Source organism: Sorex araneus, chromosome 3 (genome assembly GCF_027595985.1).
Source record: "Sorex araneus isolate mSorAra2 chromosome 3, mSorAra2.pri, whole genome shotgun sequence".
Lineage (NCBI taxonomy): Eukaryota > Metazoa > Chordata > Mammalia > Eulipotyphla > Soricidae > Sorex > Sorex araneus.
The window spans coordinates 201,908,016-201,934,967 of NC_073304.1; the positions used below are offsets into that span (position 1 = coordinate 201,908,016).

General features: G+C 40.9%; 1 protein-coding gene, 1 non-coding gene and 1 pseudogene across 10 annotated transcripts in view; 2 read left to right on the top strand and 1 right to left on the bottom strand.

Annotated features, from left to right (window-relative positions):
- Window positions 1-26,952, top strand: part of ACACA (acetyl-CoA carboxylase alpha) — a 322,844-nt gene that overhangs the window by 103,108 nt on the left and 192,784 nt on the right. For 8 of the 9 annotated variants that reach the window (XM_055130189.1, XM_004608595.2, XM_055130190.1 and 5 more), the window contains 7 exons: window positions 4,526-4,658; window positions 6,438-6,576; window positions 10,808-10,917; window positions 12,324-12,405; window positions 13,357-13,455; window positions 15,635-15,741; window positions 21,808-21,918. In XM_055130189.1, coding sequence (XP_054986164.1) covers window positions 4,526-4,658; window positions 6,438-6,576; window positions 10,808-10,917; window positions 12,324-12,405; window positions 13,357-13,455; window positions 15,635-15,741; window positions 21,808-21,918 — 781 coding nt within the window. Of the gene's footprint in view, window positions 1-730; window positions 869-4,525; window positions 4,659-6,437; window positions 6,577-10,807; window positions 10,918-12,323; window positions 12,406-13,356; window positions 13,456-15,634; window positions 15,742-21,807; window positions 21,919-26,952 lie in introns of those variants that run through there. The other variant, XM_004608596.3, reaches the window with a different exon arrangement.
- On the bottom strand, window positions 18,603-18,728 carry LOC129404107 (small nucleolar RNA ACA64). The gene has a single exon (XR_008629696.1). It is a non-coding gene; the product is annotated as a small nucleolar RNA ACA64 (small nucleolar RNA).
- LOC105943005 (AH receptor-interacting protein-like) lies at window positions 25,685-26,644 on the top strand (annotated as a pseudogene).

Below are 26,952 nucleotides of genomic sequence, written 5' to 3' on the forward strand. Positions count from 1 at the left end.
TTCCTGAGTCTGTGTGGTTAAGTGATGTGCCTCAGTAGCCTTTCAAGGCTGGATTTTTCTTCCCTGCTTAGAATGAGTTAGGCCTTCGAGTCTATATATTTCTGTGAGCTCCCTTTCTTTTCGAGGGTTGTATCCACATATGTCTGTAACCTACTTGTGGCTGCTCTTTTTTTCCCTATGTGCTTTCTTCACTGCTTGACCTGCTTTATTCCTTTGGCAGTCTGATGGTATTTCTTTTGTTTTGATTGGATTTCAGAAATTACCTGCTTAAACTGTGCTGTCCACCTCCCTCTGGATTTCACGATTCCAGTTATTTTCATAGTGAGTTGTCCTAGTAAACTTTGTTCTTGCCCCAGGCCCACAGTCATGTGCTCCTCCTGGCAGCTGGAGAGGCTGGGGGACCGTTTCTCTCCTGTCAGAAGAAAGTGACCCTGACTGAAACCTGTTTGCTGCCAGTATTGCAGCGCTAGGAAGCTAGGATTCCTTTTCTAGTTACACAAGCTTTGATAGTTCTCTCTTCTCTCAGTATCCGCAGGGAATCAGTGAATTCTGTGCTCGAGCTGAGTGCAAGGGAAACTAGAACAAAGAGGAAAGGTGGGTAAGTGTGGAAATTGGGGACAGGGTTCACAAAAGTAGTTTGGGGCTACTAGGTATATTATAGTCTGACAGAAGGAGAGCCAAGAAGTATCAGAAAGCATAGTATCTCTTGTCCTCCTGGGTTTTAAGCAGCTACAGCAGGAGAACGAGCCATAGCTTGCTTGTGTTTATGTGGCCAAAATCTGAAGAAAATGCTTCCATCCCCTTGCCATCCTGAAATAGAAGGTTCTGCTGACCAATATGAGGAGATGATTTATTACATGCTTCAAAGGTAAGTTTCAGGCTGCTGTATTCGGGCAATGGAGAACCTGATACTAATGGGCACTTTTTTTGTTGATGATTTTCTTTTTTTATCTCTACCGCCATTTTCAAAAGGAAATGATTAAAAACCGTCATTTTTTTTTTGCTCCTGAGTTTTTAGATCTCAGAATTCTGAAGTTCAGAATTTAAACTAAAGATATGTCAGCCCCTTGTGTGATTTTATAGCTAAGTTAAAAACAAATACCCTTCTGTATTAAGGGATCTCACTCAGCTCATGCCAATAACTGCAAATTTGGCTGTTTTTGTTTTTTGTTTTCCAAAATTCCCTTCAACATGAGGCTAGAGGCTCTCTTTTCACTACAGTTGAAGGAAGTTTTGCATAGAATTTTTTTGGGATATGTCTCTGGGGACAGAAATGGTACCTGCTTCCATTGTCTAGTTTGTGACACTGGGTAGCCAGACTGGAGTTGAAGGGAATGCCAAGGTCTCTCACACCGAGTTAGGACTGACTGAGGAGGAAATGAGTCCGAGCTTTTTAGATTCTTTAGCAGGTTTAAAAACCTCTCCAACGGAGAACTGATTTAAAACTGAGTGATTTGCTTGATGGTAGTCATTAAGTTTCCTCTGTTATCCTCTGATTATTTTACCCCTGTGTGGAGTTCTATTTTGAAAAAGCAAGCAAACAAAAAATTAAAAAAGTTGAAAATTGAACTGGATCTTGGTTAAAAAAGTAAACAATAGAAAAGAACTAACCCCCACACCCCCATCCCTTATGTTGTCAAAGTTTGTCTTTCACATGCTTGCTGTAGAGGAAAACTGGGGTGGGGGAAAGGAAACTGGGGACACTGGTGGTGGGAAATGTATACTGGTGTAGACCGGGTGTTACAACAGTGTATGACCGAAACCCAATTATGAACAACTTTGTAGTTGTGTATCTCATGGTGATTGTAATTGGAAAAAAAAATTGTCTTTTACAACAGTAATTTCCCCCACTTTTTTCTTTTCACTTGAATTCTTCTACCCTTTGGGGAGACAATCAAGTGAAACCCCTACTGAGAATCAAATATGTAAAAAGCAACCAATAAGTACTTACTGTGGCACTGTCGTACTGTCATCCCATTGTTCATCGATTTGCTCAAGCGGGCACCAGTAACATCTCCATTGTGAGACTTGTTGTTACTGTTTTTGGCATATCGAATATGCCACGGGTAGCTTGCCAGGCTCTGCCATGCGGATGGGAATATCTTGGTAGCTTGCTGGGCTCTCCGAGAGGGCTGTGGGAATCGAACCCAGGTCAGCGGCATGTAAGGCAAATGCCCTACTTGATGTGCTATTGCTCTATAAATACATATATGGTAAACTTGACATATGACTTTTATGTGACCATATTGTATACAATTAATGTGTTTTATTTATATTTATGTGTAGAAAACAGTGTTTACATATATGAAAAACTCACATGTATTCATACCTGTCTACATAATAATGCACTATAGCACTGTCGTCCTGTTGTTCATTGATTTGCTCGAGCAGACACCAGTAATGTCTCCAATGTGAGACTTGTTACTGGTTTTGGCATGTCAAATACGCCACAGGTAGCTTGCCAGGCTCTGCCTTGTGGGCGGGACACTCTTGGTAGCTTGCTGGGCTCTCCGAGAGGGGCAAAGGAATTAAACCCGGGCTGGCCACATGCAAGGCAAATGCCCTACCCTCTGTGCTATCGCTCTAGGTATATAAAATTATGTAATAGTTCCTATGAGACTAGTGTTGCTATGCGTGTTATTTTGTTATTTAGTTAAACATGTTGAGTGGCAGGCACTATAACTCATTGGTAGGACATACTTTGCATGTGTGAGGTTTGATTCTTTGGCATGACCCCTACCCCGATGTAGAAATAAAAACCTATACCTAAAAATTTTATTTTATAATTTACGTATAATAATTTTGGACTTGTCACGTGTTAATAATTGATGACTTCCTATTTCTCATATCACTTCTAGACTTTCTTCCTTATAATCTTAATACCTCTAATTAATTTTTTAAATTTTTTGTACTAACAAGGAAATCTGACATAGTTTCGTATTTATGTGTTTTTTTACTTTTATTTTAATTTTTTTAATTGAATTACCATGAGATACAGTTACAAAGCTTTCATGATTGATTTTCAGTCATACAATGATCGAACACCCATCCCTCCACCAGTGCACATCTTCCACCACCAATGTTCCACGTATCCCTCCCGCCACCCCACCCCATCCCAACTCCTGCCTCTGTGGCAGGCACCTGTGTTCTAACTCTCTCTTGCTTTTGGGCATCATGTTTTGCAATACAGATACTAAAAGGCCATCATGTTTGCCTTAGTCTACTTCTAGCACACATCTCCCATTCTGAAACAACTTTCTGTGAGTATCTAGGGCAAACCCGATTTGATCACGGGCTAATTTTTAAAAGCTATTTATTTTTGTTTTTGGGGCCACTTCTGGACATGTTCATGTTTACTCTCTGCTCTGCACTCAGAAGTTAGTTTTGGGACCATATGGGATGCCAGAGATTGAAGCTGGCATGCAAGGCAAATGCCCTACCTGCTGTACTGTTCCTCTGTCCTGGGATAACTTTTTGGACAAATAATTTTTCTGTTCTTGTATTGATATTCTACTATTTAGATTATTTTGATTAGCAATTTTTTATTCGTGAGTAAAATGGATTTTACCATTTTTCTCTTACCAGAATTTTTCCTTTACCATTTTCCCTTACCAGAATTTTTCCTTCATGTAACGTTTTTCTCGACTTTGATATAAATTTTACTCTGAGAAATTTAATTTCTTTTTTATTGCCTAGAACCTTGGGGTCTGTCAGCCTTGAAAGTTAGATAGAATAATTTATCATTTATTTATTTTTGGTTTTGTGTCACACCTGGTGATGTTCAGGGATCACTCCTGGCAATGCTTGGGGCACCATATGGGATACCGGGGATTGAATTTAGGTCAGCCACAGCTAAGTGCAAGGCTAGTGCCCTATCTGTTCTGTCATTCTGGTCCCAGAATCAGTTATCTAGACCCATCTGAACCAGGTTTTTACTCTTTTGGGAAAATTTTTATCATGCTCTTTAATTTGAAAAGACAAATTATTGCAGTGTCAGGGTTAGCAGGCAGGAAGGAGAAAAGAAGAAAAGCTGAGAATGGATTAAAATAAGTGTCTGTTAAGACACATATAAAGGATCTTTTTTATATTCATTAACTCATTTAAATCCCAGCACACATTTCCAGAGCTGAGGTGGGGGCAGGAGATGGTCTTCAGTCAAAGTTGAGTTAAAGAAAGAAAAACTATGAAAGGTATTATAAAGGTCATTTAATTGGTGAGTATTTGTTACTTAGATTTTACAAGAATAAAATGTCAAAAAGGAGGAGCAGATAGCACAGGGGTTAAGGTGCATGCATGCAGTGGCCCAAATAAGCCCTGGTACCACTACATCCCTTGCCCTTGTGTTGAACTGTGGGCCTCCTGAGTACTCCCTTGCCCCCTGCAATCCCTGCCAAAAGGACAAAAGAAAGGGATGCTGACTGAAATGATGCATTCACACTTACAGGCAAGAGTGATCACTTCGTAGCATTGAAAGGAAAAAAAAAGGAAAAGGTAGATTCATTTTTTTTTGGTTTTGTTTTTATAGATCCAGCATGTCTGGCTTGCATCTAGTAAAGCAAGGTCGAGACCGAAAGAAAATAGACTCACAAAGAGATTTCACTGTAGCTTCTCCAGCAGAATTTGTTACCCGTTTTGGAGGAAATAAAGTGATTGAGAAGGTAAGTGATAACTTGCTGAATTGTTTTTTCAAAAGCATATGAGATTAAAGCCTATTTATCTAGATTTGCTTAAAATTGACATCTAGTTTTTTTGATATTTTTGCCTTTTCATTTGCTGCTTGCCTGGCATTCATTTAATTAATTTTATCTCCTTAAAGTAGACCCAGCTAATTATGAAGACAAAGAAATGTTTATAAAGTCTTTTGAAAGTTCTTGTGGTTTACACTGATTGCAGAGTATGAGGAATTGTTTGACTGTGAGGCTGGTTGGGCCTCACAGTCAAACAGTAAACCAGAGCATTGGATTCAGAACTAGAGGAGTAAAGAGAGTTTCAGAACAGGCTTACGTAGGTAGACAGTAGTGACTTACCAGCTTCCATCAGCTGCTCTGGATGTTCAGAGGAAATTTACCGCATGAAATACGTTAAGGGATTACTACTGGTGTTTTGAAATGTTTTGAGTAATTCTGTGTCACTTTTAGTTAAACTGTGACCAAACTGAGAGATGACTTGGTTGAATAGCTTGGAGTGATTAAAAGGTTAAAGGATGGAGACCTACATTCTCACTTCTAAATGTATTGCTTCAGTGGTGGTCTGTTAGTCTAACTATAAAGATGGATCATATGCTGGGTAGCCTGTGCTATCCTTGGGGGGATGATTGCAAGACAGATAAGGAGATGGAATGGTTGTTTGCAGAGAAGTCTCAGGATCATCGTTTTTTTAATTTTCTTGTGACCATTCTTTCTAAGGCAGTTTTTTGTTTTGTTTTGTTTTGTTTGTTTGTTTGTTTGTTTGCCACCTAGGCAATGCTCTAAGGTTATTTCCAGCATTTTGTTCAGGGATGGCTCCTTGTGGTTCCTTAGAGCAACAGGGAATAGGGGATCAAACTTAGGTCTCCTGTGTTGCACATGCATTCTTTATAATTTTAAGGGATTTGAGCTTCAGTATTTTGGAGAGAAGTCATGGTAGGTGCCAGGGTCTGTATACATATCCAGACACTGTACTTTGTTTCACTATAGTAGGGAATGGTGTACGACAGCATATGACATCGCCTCCCCTCATTTCTGATGTACATCATCACTGTGGAATTTGTCCTTATTGCTCCTTAATAATAAGTATGGTATAATAGTTCACAAATTCACAGAATTTCAGGACAAATGAAGTCAGGGGAGTCAGGAAGTCGCTCAGTGATCAGGGGTGAGTACCTGTCATATGCTGGGCTCAAGTTCAAACCTTGTCTTATGTACCCTCCACAAGCATCATGGGGTGGTCCCCAGAATCTCAAGGCTTCAGTAGCACCATATCTTTTGACCCTAGCATTGAATCATCCAGCTCAAATGTCTGGGAGTGGCTCCCAGGTCCCATTCTTGGAGGTCTCTTCCCAAAAAGAAAAGAAGAGTGGCTGGAGAGGTAGTACAGTAGTTAGGGTGTTTGCATTGCTTATGTTCAATCTCAACATCCCATTTGGTCCCCTGAGCCCACCAGTAGACCCTGAGCACAGATCAAGAATTAAGCCCTGAGCACAGCTGGTTGTGGCCCCAAAACTGAAAGAAAAAAAATCAAAAAAGGAAAGAGTGAAGTTAAAAAGAGATAAGTTTTAGCTGGCTGATGTTAGATTGCTTAAAAAATAATTTTTGTCATGCTGGTCCGTCACTCCCTAAACCAGCAACACAAATTCCTGTTTGAAAATTGGTCATTTTTCAGAGAAAAACTTGGTGTCATCTTATTTCCCTTCATTGTCTTCTCTGCTTTCTGCTCCAATCCACTTCCCCCAACTACAGGTTCTTATTGCCAACAATGGCATAGCAGCAGTGAAATGCATGCGGTCTATCCGTCGATGGTCTTATGAAATGTTTAGAAATGAACGTGCAATCCGATTTGTTGTCATGGTGACACCTGAAGACCTTAAAGCCAATGCAGGTAAGTTATTAGCATCAAGAGAGGGTTATCCTTAAGCATAAAACATTGCATAGCACAGCCTCTGAATAGTAGCAATATTAGGGAGAGTCTCAGACCCAAGGACTTCCAATGAAATCCTTTGAAAACAGTTATAAAGAAGGCATCAATAACAAGCACATGAAAGATTTGTGGTACTAAGCATACAGAAGTAGAAATTAAACCTTTTCAGTGCCAAGTATTTGTTAAACTATATAAGGTTTGGTAAGACATACTCTTCCTTATAAGTTACAGGGAATTTTAGAGAAATTTAGGACTAAAATCCTGATTTTCTCCTGAGAGAGACCTCTTGGAACCTAGCGGGTTTCACTCAGGAATATAAAGTTTTTTTGCATATTCATTCTGTTCAGTTAGTCCTCACAGTTTCTCAATATTTTCTTCCAACAATATCCCCCATCTGGCCTTGTTTCTTTCTTATGTCCACCTTCTGTCATACTGGTTGACCCTCTAGTCTTTTGCCACAGTTCCCCATTGATTTGATCTTCACCTACAGCCTCCTTAGAATACCCTGGAATATGGTCCCTGATTGGGAAACACTGCTGTAACTATTAGCTTTTGATAAAGGAACTTGAGGGGTAGTACAGTGGGCAAAGCACTTGCCTTGCACACATTAGACTCTGGTTCAGTCCCCAGCACTCCATAGCCATAACTTTGAGAACTGCCAGGACTGATCCCTGAGTAGAGCCAGAAGTAAGCCTAAGTTCTCAGGAGAGCATTTGGTACTGGGGATTGAACTCAGGGCTCCTAGATGCAAATGTGTGTGTGTGTGTGTGTGTGTTTATCTTTGTTGTTGTTGTTGTTATTATTGTTGTGGTTTATTTGTTTGCTTTGGGGCCACATTCAGCTGTACTCAGGGCTTATTCCTGGCTCTGAATACAAGGATAACTCCTCGTATTGGGGGCTTGGGGGACTATCAGGGGCTCTAGGGATTGAATCCAAATTAGCCATAATGCATAGCAGGTGCTTTACTACTGTATTATCTGTTTTTTTTTTTCCTTTTTGGGTCACATCCGGTGATGTACAAGGATTACTCCTGGTTCTGCACTCAGGACTTACTCCTGGTGGTGCTTAGGGAACCATATGGGATACTGGGACTCGAACCTGGGTCAGCCACGTGCAAGGCAAATGCCCTACTCACAGTGCTCTTGCTCTAGCCCCAACTACTGTATTATCTTAACAGTACTAAAGAACTTTAGTACTTTGAGCTGTCTCCCCAGCTCAAGGTATAATCATCTTTAAGTCAGAGTATCTTCTTAAAAAATAAGACTTGTGGTGTGTATGTGTGCATATGCAATGATTTTGGAGGGCTGCACCCATTGATTTCAACTTATTTCTGGGGGTCACCCCTCCAGTGTTTAGGGACCAGGAGGTGCTGGGACCAACATGCAAAAAGCACAGTTCTGGCCCATTGTGGTCTCTCACTGGTTCTTGAAGCCATGATGTTTAGACTATTCAGAGGGATGATGGATTTATTATGTCATCTTATTTAGGAACAGAGCTGACACCAACTTAATAGAAAGCAAATGTGATTATGTGAAATCATTCAGCATGATCATTTCAAAGATCTCTGAGCCTTGATTTTTTTTAAATATATAAAAGAACAATAAATCATCTTGCATAGGATAATGTAAAGATAAAATTTCTGTAATGAGTGTAAACTATCTCACACAATTTCTTTTGTCCTCCTATACATTTTTCTTCTCTCTGTCTCTGTCTGTCTCTGTCTCTGTCTCTCTCTCTCTCTCTCCCCCTCCCTTCCCCCTCCCTCCTGTGATCAGAGCTTACTTCTGGTTCTGTGTTCAGGGTTCACTCCTGGCAGGCTCAGGGGACCATACTGGGGATAATCTCAGATTGCCAAGTGCCAGGCAAGCACCCAGTCTCTGCACTATCTCTTTGGCTTCCCTATCCATTTCTTCCAGGTGCTTCTATTCATTTATTCATTTATTCAGTGAACCTGGAGACCCACATGTGAGTATGATATCCTGTTCTAGGAAGCAAATAACTTCAAGAGTTAAGTGCTCTTATAACACATTCAGACTTCTTTATTATTTTAGGGGGAGTTTGGGCCACTCCAGCAGGTACTTACTCTTGGCTCAGTGGTTCTGAGGTTACTCCTGATAGTGCTTGGGAGACCATATAAGGGACTAAGAATCAAGCCAGGGTCAGCTGCATGCAAGGCAAGTTTCTCCTGTATGATCTCTCTGATTCCTAGATAGGACATATCTCTTTGGTTTTTTGTTTTGTTTTGTTTTTGCAGGGTGGGGGAGAGGGGCTTTTTTTGCATCACATCTGGCAGTGTTCAGAGGTTACTAGGTTACTCCTGGCTCTGCACTCACGAATTACTCCTGATGGTGCTTGGGGGAGCATATGGGATGCTGGGGACCAAACCCCAGTTGACTGCATGGGAGGCTAATGTTCTACACGCTGTACTTTCGCTCTGGCCCCCTAGATAGAACATCTTAGCTCTGTTCTCTCCTCTTGGGGGCAAGGATAACAAAACTTTCTGCAGGAGGTTATTCCTAACCAAGAATGAGTACGATTTAGTTAAACACTCACAGAAAAGGAGAGCTTGTTGTTCCAAGCAGGAAGAGCAAGTATATGCAGATATATGAAGGTGTGACAGTAGTTTTCTGAAAACTTACTGGTGACTTGGTAAAAAGTACAAGATGAGATCTAGTATATGCAAACAAAGGAGAGTTTATCCACAGTGTATTGTTAAATTGGTTAGTATGAATTTATTTTCTCAGAGGTATGGATCATGAGTGGTTTGATTATAAAATTACATCCTGGCATATGGAACATTTAATAATTAACATGTTATTTCCTTTTTATTATCAATACAATAATCTTTTCATTTTGTTTTGTTTTGGGGTCACTCCTAGTGATGGTTGGTCTTGATTCTATATTTGGGGGTCATTTTCTTATTTTTGAGCCATTCCCAATGGTACTCAGGGCTTACTCCTGGCTCTGTGCTCATGACTCAGACCATATGGGATGGCAGGGATTGAACTCAGGTCTGCCATCTGCAAGGAAAGTGTCCTACTTGCTGTACTACCACTCTAGCTTATGTGTCATTCTTGGAGGTGCTTGGAGGTCACTTGGTTCTTGGAAAATCATATCCTGGGAAGCTTAGTTTGAGTGGATTTTTTTAGGAGGTCTTAAAACCTTTTGAAATTAAGAAGAAAATGGGTTGGGGATGTAGCTCAGTGATAGAAAAAGTCTCTCATGGGTGAGGCCCTGAGTTTGAGCCCAGTACTTCATGTGTATCTCTTCCCTATCTCTGCCATGACTCAGGAGTGGTTGCCCTGAATCCTCACTCCTTCCACCCAGTACTCTTAGGTGACCCCTATTGAAAAAAAAATACGTGATATATCCTTAAATAGAGTTGCTGGAGGTGAACTTTGACTGCTAGTCTGTATTTTCTTGTCAATTAGGTATCAGTAACGCTTGTCTCGTAAAGGATTGTTGAGAATAAATGAGATAGTATGTAACCAGTGTGCTTATGGCTGGAGTAGTAGTACACACATAAGGCATTTGCCTTGCACATGATCAACTTGGGTTTGATTGAGCCCTCCCAAATCTCTGTGTGTAGAGCCAGGAATAACCACCCGAAACAGACCTTGTGCACTGTAGCTGTTTTGCCGTAGTTATTGCCAGAATAGGAAGAGAGAAGTCAGATAATGAATTTGAAAGGAAATACAAAGTCAAAAAAATGTAAGGAGGGAAAGAAGTTATCTTTTAAAGGTCTTAAACTATCTTTACTATTCCAGATAAATCCTGCTCAGGCATTCAGCAAATTTGTTAGCTAGCCTATCTGACTTCCTAACCCTACAAAGGTCAGGAAAAGGATTTTCTGAGTGTAATTCAAGTTAAAGGGGTTCAGGAGTAGAACTTTTTCCTGTATTAAGATCATCAGATGTCTTCTGTGCGGGCACCTCATCCTTTATACAGGAACCATAAACACCACAAACCTCACATATTGATGGGAGAACTGCTTTGGTATAGGAGCTTCTGACAGATGAGGGCAGGGCCATCAAAGCCTGTGTTTTAAACCTCTGACTAAGTGGTCCTGGAGGTGACCTCATTCGCAAAGTTCTGTGATGGCCTGGAATGATACTTATCCTTTGCACAGTTTTGCTTGGCTTGATTCTGAGAATAAGGCATGTGTTCACTGTTGATTTGCTTGTGCTTTCAGAATATATCAAGATGGCAGATCACTATGTACCGGTGCCTGGAGGACCCAACAACAATAACTATGCAAATGTGGAATTGATCCTTGATATTGCTAAAAGAATTCCAGTACAAGTAAGAGATGCTGTCGTGTGTTTCAGTCTAAATTCCAAATACAACCTTTTTTAACAGTTTGGTACTAGGGGCTATCCAGAGAAGAAATTTTAACTGCATACAAAATTTAATATTTATAGTTATATACATAGTTTTTTTTATATACATAGTTTTATCTAAGATTTTAATTAGTATATTTTAAAAAGTATTTCTTAATAAGCTCCTTTATATGGAATAAAATGAAAAAGAATGACTAAAAATGGGACGTTTAGAAGGATACTACAAAGGTGGTTTATCCTTTCCATCTCTAAACTAATTAAAAGTTTCCTGTTGGAAATTGGAATAAAAAATAGTATATTCTTTTTTATTTCTTTAAAAATTTTTTTTCAGTGGCAGGCATTGAACTCAGGTCATGTATTGCAGTTTGTCACTGAGCCACATCCTGTGCTCAGTGGAATAATCTTAGCCCAAAATGGGTTGCTGTAGAAGTTGTTTTATTCTTCCCTATTACATTATTTTGAAAGCTTAAGGTAAGTATCTTAAATCCCAAAGAGAAAAATGCCTTGAGACTTGTATAACAGATTAACCACTAGATATAAAGCTAGATTTGGGTGGTCAAAGAAATTCAGTTTATGGTTTTTGCTGTTGTTTGTTTTGGATTACACCGAGCTGTGATCAGGTCTTACTCCTGGCTCTGCACTGACTGAGGGATCTCTTCTGGTGAGGCTCGGCGTACCACATGGTGCAGGGAATTGAAACTGGGTTGGCCACATGTAAAGCAAGCTCTTTACCTTGTGTACTATCACTTTGGCCCCACAGTCTGAAAAAATAATCTGTATTTCTAGAAAAGACCTTATAGCCTGAATTGAATTTCCTAAAAAGCAACATATCTAGATACCTATTAATATCAGTTTTAACTGGGTGGTGCTCTCTACAGGGGTTTTGCTAATTGTTTGGGGGCTATACCCAGCCATACTCAGGGCTTACTTCTGGCTTTATGCTCAGGGATCACTCCTGCTGTACTTGGGGAACCATATGGAATGTTGGGAATTGAACTATGTGCAAGGCAAGCACCTTACCTTCTGTACTAACACTTCAGCCCCTGCTAATTGTTTTATCATAAGAAGTTTTTGAAGAATGGGGTCAAAGCAGTTATATAGCATGTAGTGCCAGGGTTTGAACCTGGATCTCTTCAATTCAAAGCATGCACTCTAAAACCTTGACCCATATCCCTGGCTCATAAAGTATTTTTTTGTGGGCTGTATGAGCAGCGTTTGGTAGCTCCTGAGCACTGTTAGTGGTGCTCAGGCAACCGTGTGGTGATCGGAATCTAAAGGGGGCCTCACTCATGCAAGTGCTCTACCTCTACGTCTCATCCGTGAGCCTTAAACTATAGAATTTAAGGATGAATCATTGTTTCCCTGTAGGCAGTGTGGGCTGGCTGGGGTCATGCTTCTGAAAATCCCAAGCTTCCAGAACTACTTTTGAAGAATGGTATCGCCTTCATGGGTAAGCTTTTCTGACTTACTTGTTTCTGTCTGTCAGTTTTGTCTGTAATCCATTCTCTCTTCTGTCTAATGTCCACTGGACCCTTTTCCTTACTGTTACTGAATAAATTAATTTTTACCCTCTTCCTTTTATTGTTGTAATGGCCAGGAGTTGCATAATTAGTTATGGTGTCCGCACACATTTGGTTGCAATGCTCACATATACTTGGGTGTAATGTGCTTAAGATCACATACTGTGGTTTTGGATCTCAGTGACAGTGCCACCAAGATTTCACTGGGTGATGTGGGGTGGTTCTGGGGATCATACTCATGGCCTCACTGCTACAAGGCAGGCACTCACCCATTAAACCATATGCCTGAATAATGTTCTTATTTGTATTACTGTTATTATTGGTAGTAAATTATCAGTGCTCAAAGAAACTGTCTTCCTCTTCTCTTTCCCTTTTATTTATTTATTAGTTTGGAGGGTTTGGGATTTTGGGTCACACTCAACTATGCTCAAGGCTTATTCTTGGCTCTGCACTCAGGGGCCAGTCCTGGTGGTGCTTGCTCCCTTTTATTTCTTATATCCTGATTATTTGTCCGACTTCCTTTTCTTTTCTTTTCCTTTCTTTTCTTTTCTTTTCTTTTCTTTGCTTTCCTTTTTCTTTTCCTTTCTTTTCTCCCATGAGATGTTTAGGATATTTTGATAACATGAAACTGAAAAATAAAAACAAATCAACTTTGTTATTTGTTAATTCATATGTATGATAATAAAATCAGAGTTAGATTGATGTAAAGATCTTGCTTTATTAAATGCTATAAAGGGCATAGCGATAACTCAAAACATGGCAGTCCCCATAATGAAGTTTATGGATCATCCTGATAAAGGGGAACATGACAAAATTAATTATGTAGAAGACAAGATATACGCGGTCAAAATGTTAGAGTGTTTTTTCTTCTTTTATTTTAGGTCCTCCTAGCCAGGCCATGTGGGCTTTGGGGGATAAAATCGCATCTTCCATAGTGGCTCAGACTGCAGGTATCCCAACTCTTCCCTGGAGTGGCAGTGGTAAGAAATGACTTCTTGTATATATCTTGAAGTGCAGGAGAGCTCAGTGGTGAGGTATTTGGGGACATGTCTTGGGGCTTAAGTTTATTTAAAATACATTGGAATTCTAGAAAGAGTCCAAATTATCAGGTCTTAGGAATACAAATTTTATATTAGATACATAGATACTAGACTATTATTTAGGTGATCTTAGAATTTAATTTGGAGAAACTCTGAGAAAGCACGTGTTCTTGTAGATGCAGGTCTTTGAGCAAGCATTGTAGTATTTTCCTCAGAAGACTTCCTAGGTGGGATTTGACTTTTGACCTGCCTCAGAGGTGACTTGGATTACTAAGAAAACCTTAAACTCACATATTCAAATATTTGCCTACTAGTGATTTCTTGGTAACAGGTGACAGTCAATGATTTGCTTTGCTTAATACTAGTCAACCTCTGATTTTCTCTTAATTTAGAAAATGAGGTTGGTTGTCAACCTTCTGGCATGCAGAGGGTCTTATTTTCCTTAAAGTTATTCATTTGTTTTATTTTGGGGGACCATACCTATTGGTTTTGGGGGTTCCTTCCATCTTGTGGTCCCTTCTAGCGGTAATTAGGGGACAAGAGATGTTAGAGATCAAGCCCAGGCAACAAACATGCAACATAGCCCTTTATGCCATCTCTCTGGTCTTAAAAATTATTTATTTTTGAGGAAGACTTTGATGAGTGCCACGTGGATTAAAAATAGCTGATAGCAATATGAATTTCCTTTTTTTAATTACTAAGCACTGGGAACAGACATATACTAAAATCCCTTTCAAATCAGGCACCATTGTCTTGAGCCTGTGCAGAGTTGGGCTCTTGTTACTCTGACTTTCTAGGGGAATTGCAATATCCTCCCTAGAGCTGCTGGGTCAAATAGTTAAATAAAAGACTAAATTTGTTCTTGTTTGAATGGGGAGGCTATAGCATTCCCCTTGTGGCTGAGTGCAGGGACATTCAGGGACTTGGAATCATTACTCTGCTGAGGCCAATAAAAGCACCATTTCCATTTCCAAGGGCTCATAAAAATTGAATTATTTCTCAGACCTCTGCCCTGAAGCAGACCTGAACACACAAATTGAAAGTAGTTTTGCCTGCTGAGTTTATGTGAAAAGTCCAAAACACGCTTGTTTTTTGAGGGAGGAGGCTCTTGTGTGTCCTTGCAGTTTTACAAATTTCTCCCTGCAAACTTTTAAAAAAAAAAAATTATTTATTTTTTAATTAGTGAGTTACAGTGAGGGTACAGTTACAGATTCACACAGTTTCGTGCTTGTTTTTCCCTCTTGCAATGTTTGAGAGCCCGTCCCTCCACCAGTGTCCATTCTCCACCACCAATGAACCCAGTATCCCTCCCACCCCCCCAATCCCATCCCTCCCACAGCACCCCGCCTCTGTGGCAGGGCATTCCAATTTGACATCTCTCTCTCCTTTTGGGTGTTGTGGTTTACAATAGGGGTATTGAGTGGTCATCCTGATCAGTCTCTAGTCTACTTTCAGCATGCATCTCCCTTCCTGCGCAGGATCTCCAATCACATATTACTTCCCTGCAAACTCTTACGACTTTTTTTCAGTGTAAGAATACAAGTTTCCTAATCAACCCAAGGACTGATTAGTCCTTGTTTGTTTGTTTGTTTGTTTGTCTTTCTACCCTAAATTTTTTGACAAATAAGAGAGCAGTTTTAAGAATGTGTAACAGAAAATTGACAGAAAAGGTAAGTTCTTGTAGTTGCTTTTATTTATTTTTTTAATTGACTGGTTTTTTTGTTACCTCCAGTTGTGCTTAGAGTCTACTCCTGGCTCTGTACACAGGGATCACTTTTGACCGGGTTCAGGGGGCCATATAGGGTACCGGGGATCAAACATGGATTGGTTGCATGCAAGCTAACCTGAATCCCTGTACTATCTCTCCAGCCCTCCCAGCCACCTCAACTGTTTCGTTTTTTATTTAATTTTTTTGGTTTATGGGCCAAACCCAGTGGTGTTCAGAACATACTCCTGACTCTGTGCTCAGTTATCACTTCTGGCAGTGCTCAGGGTATCAAACATTGGTTGACTGTGTAATAATATAGCACCCTGCTCACTGTACTGTCTCTACCACCCCCTCGCCTCCACCCCAACTCCAAGTCCATAGATACTTTTAAATAGCTGTTGTCTATTTCAGGTCTTCGTGTGGACTGGCAAGAAAATGATTTTTCAAAACGTATCTTAAATGTTCCCCAGGAACTTTATGAAAAGGGTTATGTAAAGGATGTGGATGATGGACTGAAGGTAGGTCACTATCTCTAGGGAGTGATGCCTTTCAACAGACCAATTTTAGTCATAAATATAGAAATTTGGAGCTTGGTTCATGATATATTACCCATGTGGCATTAGAGTTGTAAGGTAAATCGGCATGTTTATAAAGTGAGGAAATCATTTATTTTTGGTTTGATGACACACCTGGCAGTGCTTAGGGGCTACTCCTGGCTCTGTGCTCAGGTGTCACCTCTGGTGATGCTCAGGGGCCCCTACCAAGACAAGTTCCTTACCTACAGGACTACTCAGGGTACTCAGGAAATCATGTCTTGCTGAGGATCCAGCCGTATCTTTCTCACCTACCTCCCCAGCTTTTGGAAAGGTTGGTTTTTAGGTTGTCAAAACAGAGCATTAAGGAAGTATTGATTCTTCTCTCCTTCTTTATCTGTTAGTGTTTGTGTTGGGAAAGTGGACCAGGACTTGTGCTATAAGCAACACACTTTTTCTTGTGTCTTTGTTTAGCACTAAGAAGCCAAGCAGATAGGAATCAAATTAAGCCTGTTGCAATAATGACATTTGAATGCTCAAGTTAAACAGGCTCTGTCACTGGTTTGTGGAGGTGCTGAGTAACCACAGACATCCCTCTCTGGAGATAGTACTTTTACTGCTCAGCTTATTTAATGACTACAAGCTGACAAAGAGAATATGTTCTGTGCAGTGGGCTGATCCCAAGAGAAGAGACTAAGCTATGCATGTTCAGTTCTTTCTTTCAAGCTGACCTATGTCATAACTCACTTTTTTTTCCCTTTGGGGCAGAGTGAAAATGGGCAGCCAAGAAAGGCTGAAAGCATTCCTCTAATTATTGTCCATCCAAGTACATGGTTGAACTTGTGCCACTTGACATCTCAAAGTCTGTAACACTGATAAACCAGGTGTAGTACACCAGATTGGATGAGATGTAATGTAGAAGATAACCTCAGCATAGAAGACCTAACCTGTTAAAATACAAAGACCCAGGATACCATTTTTTCCAACCTTACATGTTCCTCTCTTCCCTTTGTAGTTCTCTCAAGCTTGTTTCCTTTCACTTCTTAATTTAATTGGAAGTTTAATTAATTTATCAGTTTTTACTCCAGATAGACAGTGAAATAGACCTGTTCAGAAAATACTACCTGTATAAATTCAGGAGGAATGCTGAATTTCAATTGCTTCTATTGCTGTTTGTATTTTAAAAACAAAACAAAACTGGGGCTGGAGCGATAGTACAGTGGTTCGGGCTTTTGCCTTGCACATGCCAACCCAGTTTCGATCCACAGAATCCCATATGGTCCCCTGAGCACCAGCAGGAGTAATTCCTGAGTGAAGAACCAGGAGTAACGCCTGTGCATCACCATGTGTCACCCAAAAAAGCAAAATTAAATAAAAATAAAAGTTTAAAAAATAAATAAAACCGGGGCTGGAGAGATAGCACAGCGGGTAGGGCGTTTGCCTTGCACGTGGCCGACCTGGGTTCAAATCCCAGCATCCCATATAGTCCCCTGAGCACGGCCAGGGGTAATTCCTGAGTGCAGAGCCAGGAGTAACCCCTGTGCATCGCCAGGTGTGACCCAAAGAACAAAATAAATAAATAAATAAATAAATAAAACCTCCTGTAATTTCCTTGATAAGAAGAATTAATAATTATAATTGAATTGCAAATGCTTTTATTCTGTTTGCTATAATTGCGAAGAATAGAACGCCTTTCTAAAGAACAGGCTGCATTGCTTATCAATTAAAATGTCTTTTTTTCAGGCTAGAGTGATGCATAGGGAGCTTGCCTTGCAAGAAGTAGACACAGTTTCAATCCCCAGCACCTCATATAGTTCCCTGAACCCATCAGGAGTGATCCCTGACCACAGAGCCAGAAGTAAACCTTGAGCAGCAGCAGGTGTGGCCCAAAAAAGAAAAAAACCCTTCCCTCCCCCCCCCATTTATATAATTATAAAATTTTTTCTAGTAGAAAATTTAGTAAGCTTAAAAAAAATGAAGCTAAAACCACCTAAAATTCTAGCATCTGGTGATAAATCCCATTAACTCGATCATATATTTTTTCAGTCTTTTATTCATTTATTTATGATAACCTTTATTAATAGATTCCCATAATTATAGTTATGAAGATAATTAAGTTAGAACTTTACTGTAAGTATTGTATAGTAGTCTTAGTATTGTTTTCTTCTTATAAATAAAAATTGCTTCTCCAGGGCATTAAAATTCTAATATGCATATTTAATGAATGACCTGTGCTACTTTTTTCATTTATTTTTTAATTTTCATTAATTTTAGTGAAGTAGAATAGTTTTTATTTAGGAAATATGAGAGAGGAGAGATAAGAGGGAATCCCATAAAGTAAAAGACAGGACCCACCCTCCTTTCTGTGTGATCAAGTGCAATGTACCTAGTTTTTGAAGTCTACTTTCTTTTTTTGTGTGTGCTTGAATTTGTTTTGGGTTCACATCTGGCTGTGTTCAGGGGTCACTCCTGGCATTGCTTAGGGGACCTTATGTGGTACCAGGGACCAAACCCAGGTCAGCTGTGGCTATGCAAGTGCCTTACCTGCTGTGCAGACTCTGGCCCATTATTTAGACACCTTCTTTCTGACTAACTTGTTTTGGTTATTCTGTTTTATTTTTTTTTCTTTCTGGGTGGATGAGAACTAGGTTGTTATACATTCAGGGCAAGTAAGTGCTTTACGACTGAGTCATATCCCTGACCCTTGGCTTAATCAGTCAACTACTTTTTTGAAAAGTAGGGGAAGCAAAGTCTTCCTTTTTCCATGGCCCAAAAGTGATCTTATGGTCAGGGACTCTGGGCATTCTGCAGGAGGAAAGGCGGGCCAAGATCAGAGTTTATGAGCAGCATGTATGGGCCTGGGTTCCACCACCCCACAATGGAAAGTAGGCAGTGAGGTGAGGCCCTCCTCACTCTGGACGCTAAATCTCACCCATGGCCATCACCAGAGTCACAGGTGATTTTCAGATGTATAAGATGTTCTTATTTTTCAGTTTCCTCAACATTGGTGATTGCTCATTTCATCCTTTATCACAGTGATTAAATCCATCCTTCTGTTTGTAAGCATGAAAACAATCGAGTTAAGGGAAATTCAGATGAGATGGGACTGTGAGCTAAAGATTCTCATTTTTATTTTTTTTATTTTTTTTAAATAATTTTATTGAATCACCATGTGGAGGGTTACATAGTTCTCAGGATTATGTCGGTTATACAATTCTCAAACACCCTTCCCTTCACCAGTGCCCATCTCCCATCACCAACCCCCCCAGTATACCTGCCACCCCCTCCCACCTCCCCAGTCCCCACCCTTGTACATGATAAGTTCCACTTCGTTTATGCCTTATCTCGATTACATTCCATGTTTCAACACACAACTCACTACCATTGTTGGGGTTTCCCCCAAAAAAGGAAAGCAGTCCTATTGCCAAGGAGGCATTTGATAGTTCTCCACTGCTAAGAATATAGAGATATTAAGTCCCGCTGTTTGTTACATAACTTTTCTTTTTCCCCCTTGCCCCGCGCCACCGAGTTCACGCCTGTTTGGTAATCGCCACGCTGCCTGACAAGGGAAAAAAAAACCGAAAAGGATGGTTATTTCCCGTCATCGGCAGGCGTGGGGCTCTGGCTTAGTTGATAGACTAGTAGAGTTTCTGCAAGCAGTTTCTGGAACTGAAGGGCTTGCGCTGGTATCGGCTCCGGCTCGAGATTCCACCAGCGTCCCGCTGTTCCATGTACATAATTTTTCCCCTTATATCCCATTCCCACGCCACCAGGTCTGTTTGCTTAACGGACATCACACTATGTTTGACACCACGCCGCGTTTCTTCCCGAGAAAGAAGGATATTTCTTCTCAGCCGGCGTGGGGATATAGCTTAGTTCAGTCTAGAGAGATGGCTACCACTTTGATTGCCTTCAATATTTCAGCAACAGACTTACTATTCTTGTTAGGATCTCCCACAAAAGTCCGACCCATTAAAAAGGGACATATTACATATTGCTGATGCTAAGATGACATTAGGTCGCACAGCTGCGGCAGTGGCCGTGCGGTTTTGGGTTTCTGTATAAAGTCCAGGAAAAGTACAACCAGAAATATCACTACAAACTTTTACCCTTTTATGGTGCTCATAAGATGGAGAAGCCTAGAGAGAGGCTCGGCGTCTCCATTTTGCGCTCAGGAAAACCGCGGATCCTGCGCTGTGCTCAGGGGGGAGGTGTGGAGAGAGAGAGAGGTTAAAAGAATTGGGGGATGCCCGGCTCCCACTGTTTCAGCGCACCGTGGGGTCTCTGGTCCCATGCCGGAATTAGTTCAGTGGGCTGTTTGGAGTCCAAGAGCGCTTCCTTGGGCTCCTCCATCATGCTCGCTCCGCAGCAGGGTCCAAAGGGAAGCACACGTGGGGGAGGTGGGTTTAAGTATCTATCTGCTGTGGGCGGGGGTCGCCGCCCCCGCCCCCTGGGGCCTCCCGCAAGCGTGCGCGCCTCCCGTTTCAGCTGGATCGCCGTCACCATTTTGCGCTCAGGAAAACCGCGGATCCTGCGCTGTGCTCAGGGGGGAGGTGTGGAGAGAGAGAGAGGTTAAAAGAATTGGGGGATGCCCGGCTCCCACTGTTTCAGCGCACCGTGGGGTCTCTGGTCCCATGCCGGAATTAGTTCAGTGGGCTGTTTGGAGTCCAAGAGCGCTTCCTTGGGCTCCTCCATCATGCTCGCTCCGCAGCAGGGTCCAAAGGGCAAGATTCTCATTTTTAATATACGAACACGAATGAAGACTTGTAATGGTCTTTTTGTTTTTTTGGGACACAAGTATCCAATATTGTTATAGTATATGCCTTAAAAGCCTGGAAGGACAGTATCATGGGGAAGGTGCTTGTCTTGCACACAGCCCACCCAAGTTCAGTCACTAGCACTACATATGGTTCCTCTGAGCCCAGTGCCCAGGGTGAGCCCCAAGCACTGCACGGTGTAGCCTAGTTCTCCCCACTAACTTCCCCTAAAAATGGCTGAAATGGTTTGACAGAAAAATGCACTATGAGGGGCTGGACTGATAGCACAGCGGGTAGGGCGTTTGCCTTGCACGCGGTCGACCCGGGTTCGATTCCCAGCATCCCATATGGTCATCCTGCACCGCCAGGAGTAATTCCTGAGTGCAGAGCCAGGAATAACCCCTGTGCATCGCTGGGTGTGACCCGAAAAGCAAAAAAAAAAAAAAAAAAAAAAAAGCACTGTGATTATTTAAACATCTTTTGTTAAAATTTGGTTAATAGATGGGTAGATACATCTGTTATCTCCCTATTTTTTAGAATCTCATGTATTTTTCAAAAAGTTTTAGGATCATCACCTGATTATTATAGAGTGTTATTATATAGTGCTATAAATATTGAAAACAACATGTGTTAAAAATTCATTCCTAGCAAATTTTAATATTTTGATATCTTGTGTTTTTATATTTTACAGAAAGTTTCTGGGCACATGAGAGTTCTGGTTTGTTTGACATTTTGTGAGAATTAATATCCAAGTCATCAATTTACAATAATTAAAACACTTATCTTAATTTTTAAATAAAAGTGATGGGCAATAAATTAGTATCTGCATACTATAAAATTTCAATAATAGGCATATATGCAGTAAAAACAGTAAAAAGTGAAAGTTAACATATGTTCATTTTCCACTTATAAATCGCCACTAGTCTATATTCTAGATGAGGTTTGCTTTTTTTTTTACATTTACATATGTGGTCAAATGAATGTATGCATATGATATATGAACATAGTGTTTTATGCTGAGCATTGAACACAGGGCCTCATATATGCAAGGTTGTGTTCTGCCACTAATCACATATATGGCCCTATATTTGGCTATTTTTTGACATATAAAAGTGGCAGTTTCTTTGCTTCAGTTTAATCGTTTTATTATTTTCTTACCATAATGTTATGTTAAACAGAAAAAATTGTTCTGTTTTACTACATATAGACCTACCAAGTGACAACATTCTAAAAGAATAAAAATACCAGTTTTCTTCTGCTAATACCAGTTTTCATTTTTCCTTTCTTCTTGAAGGCAGCAGAAGAAGTGGGATATCCGGTAATGATCAAGGCTTCAGAAGGAGGAGGAGGAAAGGGAATTCGGAAAGTCAATAATGCAGACGACTTCCCTAATCTCTTCAGACAGGTAGAGTGGACATTTTTTTTTTCTGTTTGTGTGAACTGGTACATGTATCAAAGGTAGATGATTTAAATTAATGCTTTTTAATTTGGATGTCCATAAAATATTGTTCTAATATGTACAGTTTTGCATTGTGTTTAACTAATTGTCTTTCTCTCTAGCTACCGTCTGGGTTTTTGGTTTTTTTTATTTTGCCTTTTGGCTTTTTGAGTCATACCTGGAGATGTATGGGGATTACTCCTGGCTTTGCACTCAGGAATTACTCCTAGCAGTGCTCAGGGGACCATATCGGATGCTGGGAATCAAACCTGGGTCGCCCACGTGCAAGGCAAACGCCCTACCCACTCTACTGTCACTCTAGCCCCCACCACCTGTTTATTAACTAAGCATTGGAAGAATGTTTATTATGTCCAATGTAATTTTTTTAAAATTTATTTTATTGAATCACCAAGTGGAAAGTTACAAAGTTCTCAGGCTTATATCTCAGTTACACAATGCTCAAACACCCATCCCTTCACCAGTGCCCATATTCCACCACCAATAAAAACAAAAACAAAAGCAAAAACAAAACAAACAAAAAAAAACAGTATACATCCCACCCCTCACCCACCAACCCACTCCGTATGTGAGTGATAATTTCACTTCCTTTTCTCTTTACCTTGATTACATTCCAGATTTCAACACATAACTCACTATTGTTGTTAGAGTTTCAAAACAGACTCTCTATTTTTGTTGGAATTTATCCCCTAAGAATACAGCTCTATTAACAGGGAAATATTTGATAATAAGTTTTCCACTGATGAGAATGAAGAGATAAAATGTTGCACGGCCGAGGTAGCGGTAGCGGCCACGCGGTTTACAATTTCTGTATTATAGTAATTAAGTCCGCGAAGATTTAAGTTTGAAAATGAATCATTTCCCTTCCTGGAACAGCATGTAGACAAAGTTAGTTCACAGTCTCCATACAACGGACCCACAAAATGTCGGACACCACGCCTTCTCCCGGAGGGGAGAGTGACCAAGAAGGAAGGTTATTTCCTCTGTCAGCCGGCATGGGGCAAAAACTTAGTTCACAGTCTCCCTACATGGGTGCAAGCACTTGCTGGAACCCCAATTCCTAAAGCTGTCTCTGGTTCCCACTCGTTCCACATCCACCGGCTCTGCAGAGACATGGGCACCCGGGCCGAAAACCCGGCCGGCCGGAGCTGAGCACTGGCCCCGTCTGGGGCTGCCCCGGTATCCGGCGGCCAATGTAAGTTTTTACTCAGGTAGTTCAAAAGGAATTATTCTGTCAGGTAGAAACACTCAGTTTCTCAGCTAGCTCTTACCTTGTGGTGTGGATCTAGTGTTTTAGCTGCTTTTACTATTGAGTTATCTTATAGTATAAGAATAAGCAATTAATTGGAGCTGGCACAATAGTAGAGCGGGTAGGGCCCTTGCCTTTCCTGTAGCTGACCTGGGTTCAGTCCCTGGCATATCATATGGTCCCCTGGGTATTACCAAGTGTGGTCCTCCCCCCACTCCAAAAAAAGGGGAGCAGTTGATCAGCTGACTAGGGTCCTAGTGTTGCCTAGGGGACTATAGTGCAAGGGTCAAACCTGGGTTCTTGCAGGCAGAACATGTGCTCCAGTCCTTTGAGTATCACTCTGGCCATTTTCAGTAGTCCTCACAAGACTAATCAGACCAACTTAAATTTTAGGGTTCAATGAAGAGGGTGCTATGGGTTAAGAATGAACTAGAACTGAGGCTGGAGTGATAGTATAGTAGGTAGAGTGTTTGCCTTGCATGTGGCTGACCCGGGTTCAATTCCTAGCATCTCCTATGATCCCTTGTGTATTGCCAGGAGTAATTCCTGAGTGCAGAGCCAGAAGTAACCCTGGGTGTGATCCCCTACCCTCCAAAAAGGTGAACTTGAACTGATTGAGTCCTCACAGACACTAAATCTCAGGGTCAAAATATTCAGCCCTTGATTCTAGATAGGTGCTATGTGATTGCTAATGCACCTAGCTATGGGTAGGAAAAAGATATTCTTCACAGAAAGATAATATCCAAGACCTCAAATTATTTTTATTCATATTGCAAAGGCAATATGAATTTGTAAGTTATAGTATATTGTAATATTGTAATATTATAAGTTATAGTACAAAAATTGCTTATATAATTATTTATTACATTAGTTTTGTTTTATGCTTTTATTATTTTATATTTTGATTATGTATGACACTAGTATTTGACTCTGATTCTATACATTTTAATTTTAAATAATATCTAATATGAGGCTATGCATTTTAGAGAATAATAACTAATATGCGACTGTGGGATGGCACAAAGGGTCGAGCCAAGCTTTGTACACAGAAGCCCAGAGTTTTATCTTTGGTTCTACATACATCCCCTGAGCACTACAGGGTATCGCACAAAAGCAGCAGCACAGAACAGTACTACTATTTATATGTCAGTTACTAGTTATCCAGTGCAGTGTAAAGTTGGCATATATGAAGTACATAAATAAGTAATATTAGCTTTATTCTTAGTATATAGAACAACCTCTAAGCAAATTTAAAGCAAAATACTAATAAAAATAGCCATGATTAGCCATGAATAATTGTCAGATTTAGAACTTTATTGATACAGGTTGATGGCCGATGTTAAGTTTTATGAATTATCACTCATGACTGATTCTATTAGTGTTTTACTTTTCTTCTCATCTTTTTATTTGCCTCATTCTCTGTCATTAGCTTAGAAATAATCTACAATTTAACTTTTCATGTTAAAATTGCATATTTTTAGCCTTAGGTGCGTGTTTGTGTGTGTGCAGATCGTTACAACATGCCAGTCTTCCAAAAGCTTACATTCGGTAGACTGGTAAAGGTGATTAGCGTCTACCCCAAAAGCCTCTGTCCCTCTCAGAGAGCCCAGCAAGCTACGAAAAGTATCCCACCTGCACGGCAGAGCCTGGCAAGCTACCTGTGCATACTCAATAGCCAAAAACCAACAACGATGGTCCTCATTCCCCTGATCCTGAAAGAGCCCCCAATATGCCATCAGGCCACACTAGCACTCGACAGAGATGAATGGAGATGTTACTGGCATCCGCTCGAGCAAATCGATGAACAATGAATGGGATGACAGTGATACAGTAATTGCAAAGGCAGTATCAAGCAATTTAAAATAAGTAGGTATATCAAGTTACATGGCTGAAAATTAAAGAAAAAGTTATGTCAGTAAAAATAGATGTGTAGAAGGTTAATAAATCTGTACAAGGACTTTAAAAATTTATAATTAATAAACTAGAAAATTAAAGAAAGGATTAGGAATCTTGACAGAAAACTGGAAACTATACAGAAGATATGAAAATTTCAAAATTGAAAATATGATAACTAAGATTTAGAAGTGAGTAAAATAATATACTAAATGTGGCTCAACAATTAGTCATTGGAATATAGGTGAAAAGAAAATACCAAAGCTTGAGATAACAAAAAAGTCGGGGCTGGAGTGATAGCACAACGGGTAGGGCGTTAGCCTTGCATGCGGCCAACCCGGGTTCGATTCTCATCATCCCATGTGTTCCCCCAGCACCGCCAGGAGTAATTCCTGAGTTTAGTTCCAGGAGTAACTCCTGTGCATCGCTGGGTGTGACCCGAAAAGCAAAAAAGAAAAAAAGAAATAACAAAAAAATGTGAAAAATAAAGAATGGCACATGAGAGAGATGATATGCAAAAGTGACCAGAAGAGGAGTCCAGAAGTTACCAGAAGAGAGTGGCATGGAAGGAGGATGGTGGGTATCATTGCTAGACTCCATGAGGATGGGATCCAAAAGCAGGTGATACAGGAGGTCCAAGTAGAGCTCCCCGACTATCAGGATGGAACCAAGGCCACATTCTATCACCAGGCTGCATAGTGGCAAGGACACTGCCATGCTGGATGATAACTGGGCACAGGGAAAATCCATGGCGTTTCTCATCAGCAAGAAGTTCAGACTGTGGGAGACCATTGTGTGCACCATATGGTTCAGGGAGATCTCCAGCTTCCACTGTGACATCAGGCACGTGGTCTTGTACCCACTGATGGCCAAGTCTTCACAGCATTATAGTGGGCAAAGCCACTATGGTGGAGGGTCTGCAGCTCTGCTGCAGCATGGCCCAGATGCGCTATTGCGTGTCACTGGGTCACGCAGACCTGACTGCCCTACAGCAGAACTCCCAACCACTGGTCCTCAATATGCTAAAGGTGGAGAACCCCAGTACGTACCAGTAGGACCCGAGTCATGATGGAAGAGAAGGTGAAGGAAATGTAGCTCATCCACCAGGAGGGGAACCAGCTGTATCATGAGGGCCACGTGTAGGAAGCAGCTGCCAATTACCATGATGCTGTCACCTGCCTCACAAACCTACAGATGAAGGAACAGCCTGGGTCCCTGGGCTGGATCCAGCTGGACTAGTGGATCACTCTGCTGCTGCTCAAATACTGTCAGTGTAGGCTGGTGGCCCAGGAGTGCTACAAAGCCCTGGACCACTGCTCCTCTATCCTCACCAATGACAACGTGACCGCTTACATCAAGTGCGGCAAGGCGCACACAGCTATGCGAATGCTTAGAAGGCCCAGGCTAACTTTGCCAAGGTGCTGCAGCTGGACCCTGGCACCCATGGTGAGCTAGAAACTGTGCACCCTGGAGGTCAAGATCTGTCAGAAGGACCAGAAAGACAATTCCTGCTTCTGGGGCATCTTTCACTGACCAGCCTGCCCTGTCCACTTGTCTTCTGCTTCTCAGTACATGAAGACTTTGTTCTTTCACACAAAAATAAATACAAGGACCAGGAAAACTCATTCTATTTCTAGATATATGCCCATTTACAATAGGATTTTGTTGCTCCCTCAATCAAATAGAAATTTTCTTTTCCCACCTTTTGTGATTTATTTTTAACCAATAATACATGGCAGAGAAGGTATCAAAAATAAAATCAGGGGCTGGAGCCATAGCACAGTGGATAGGGCGTTTGCCTTGCGTGCAGGCTGATCCGGGTTCGATTCCCAGCTTCCCAT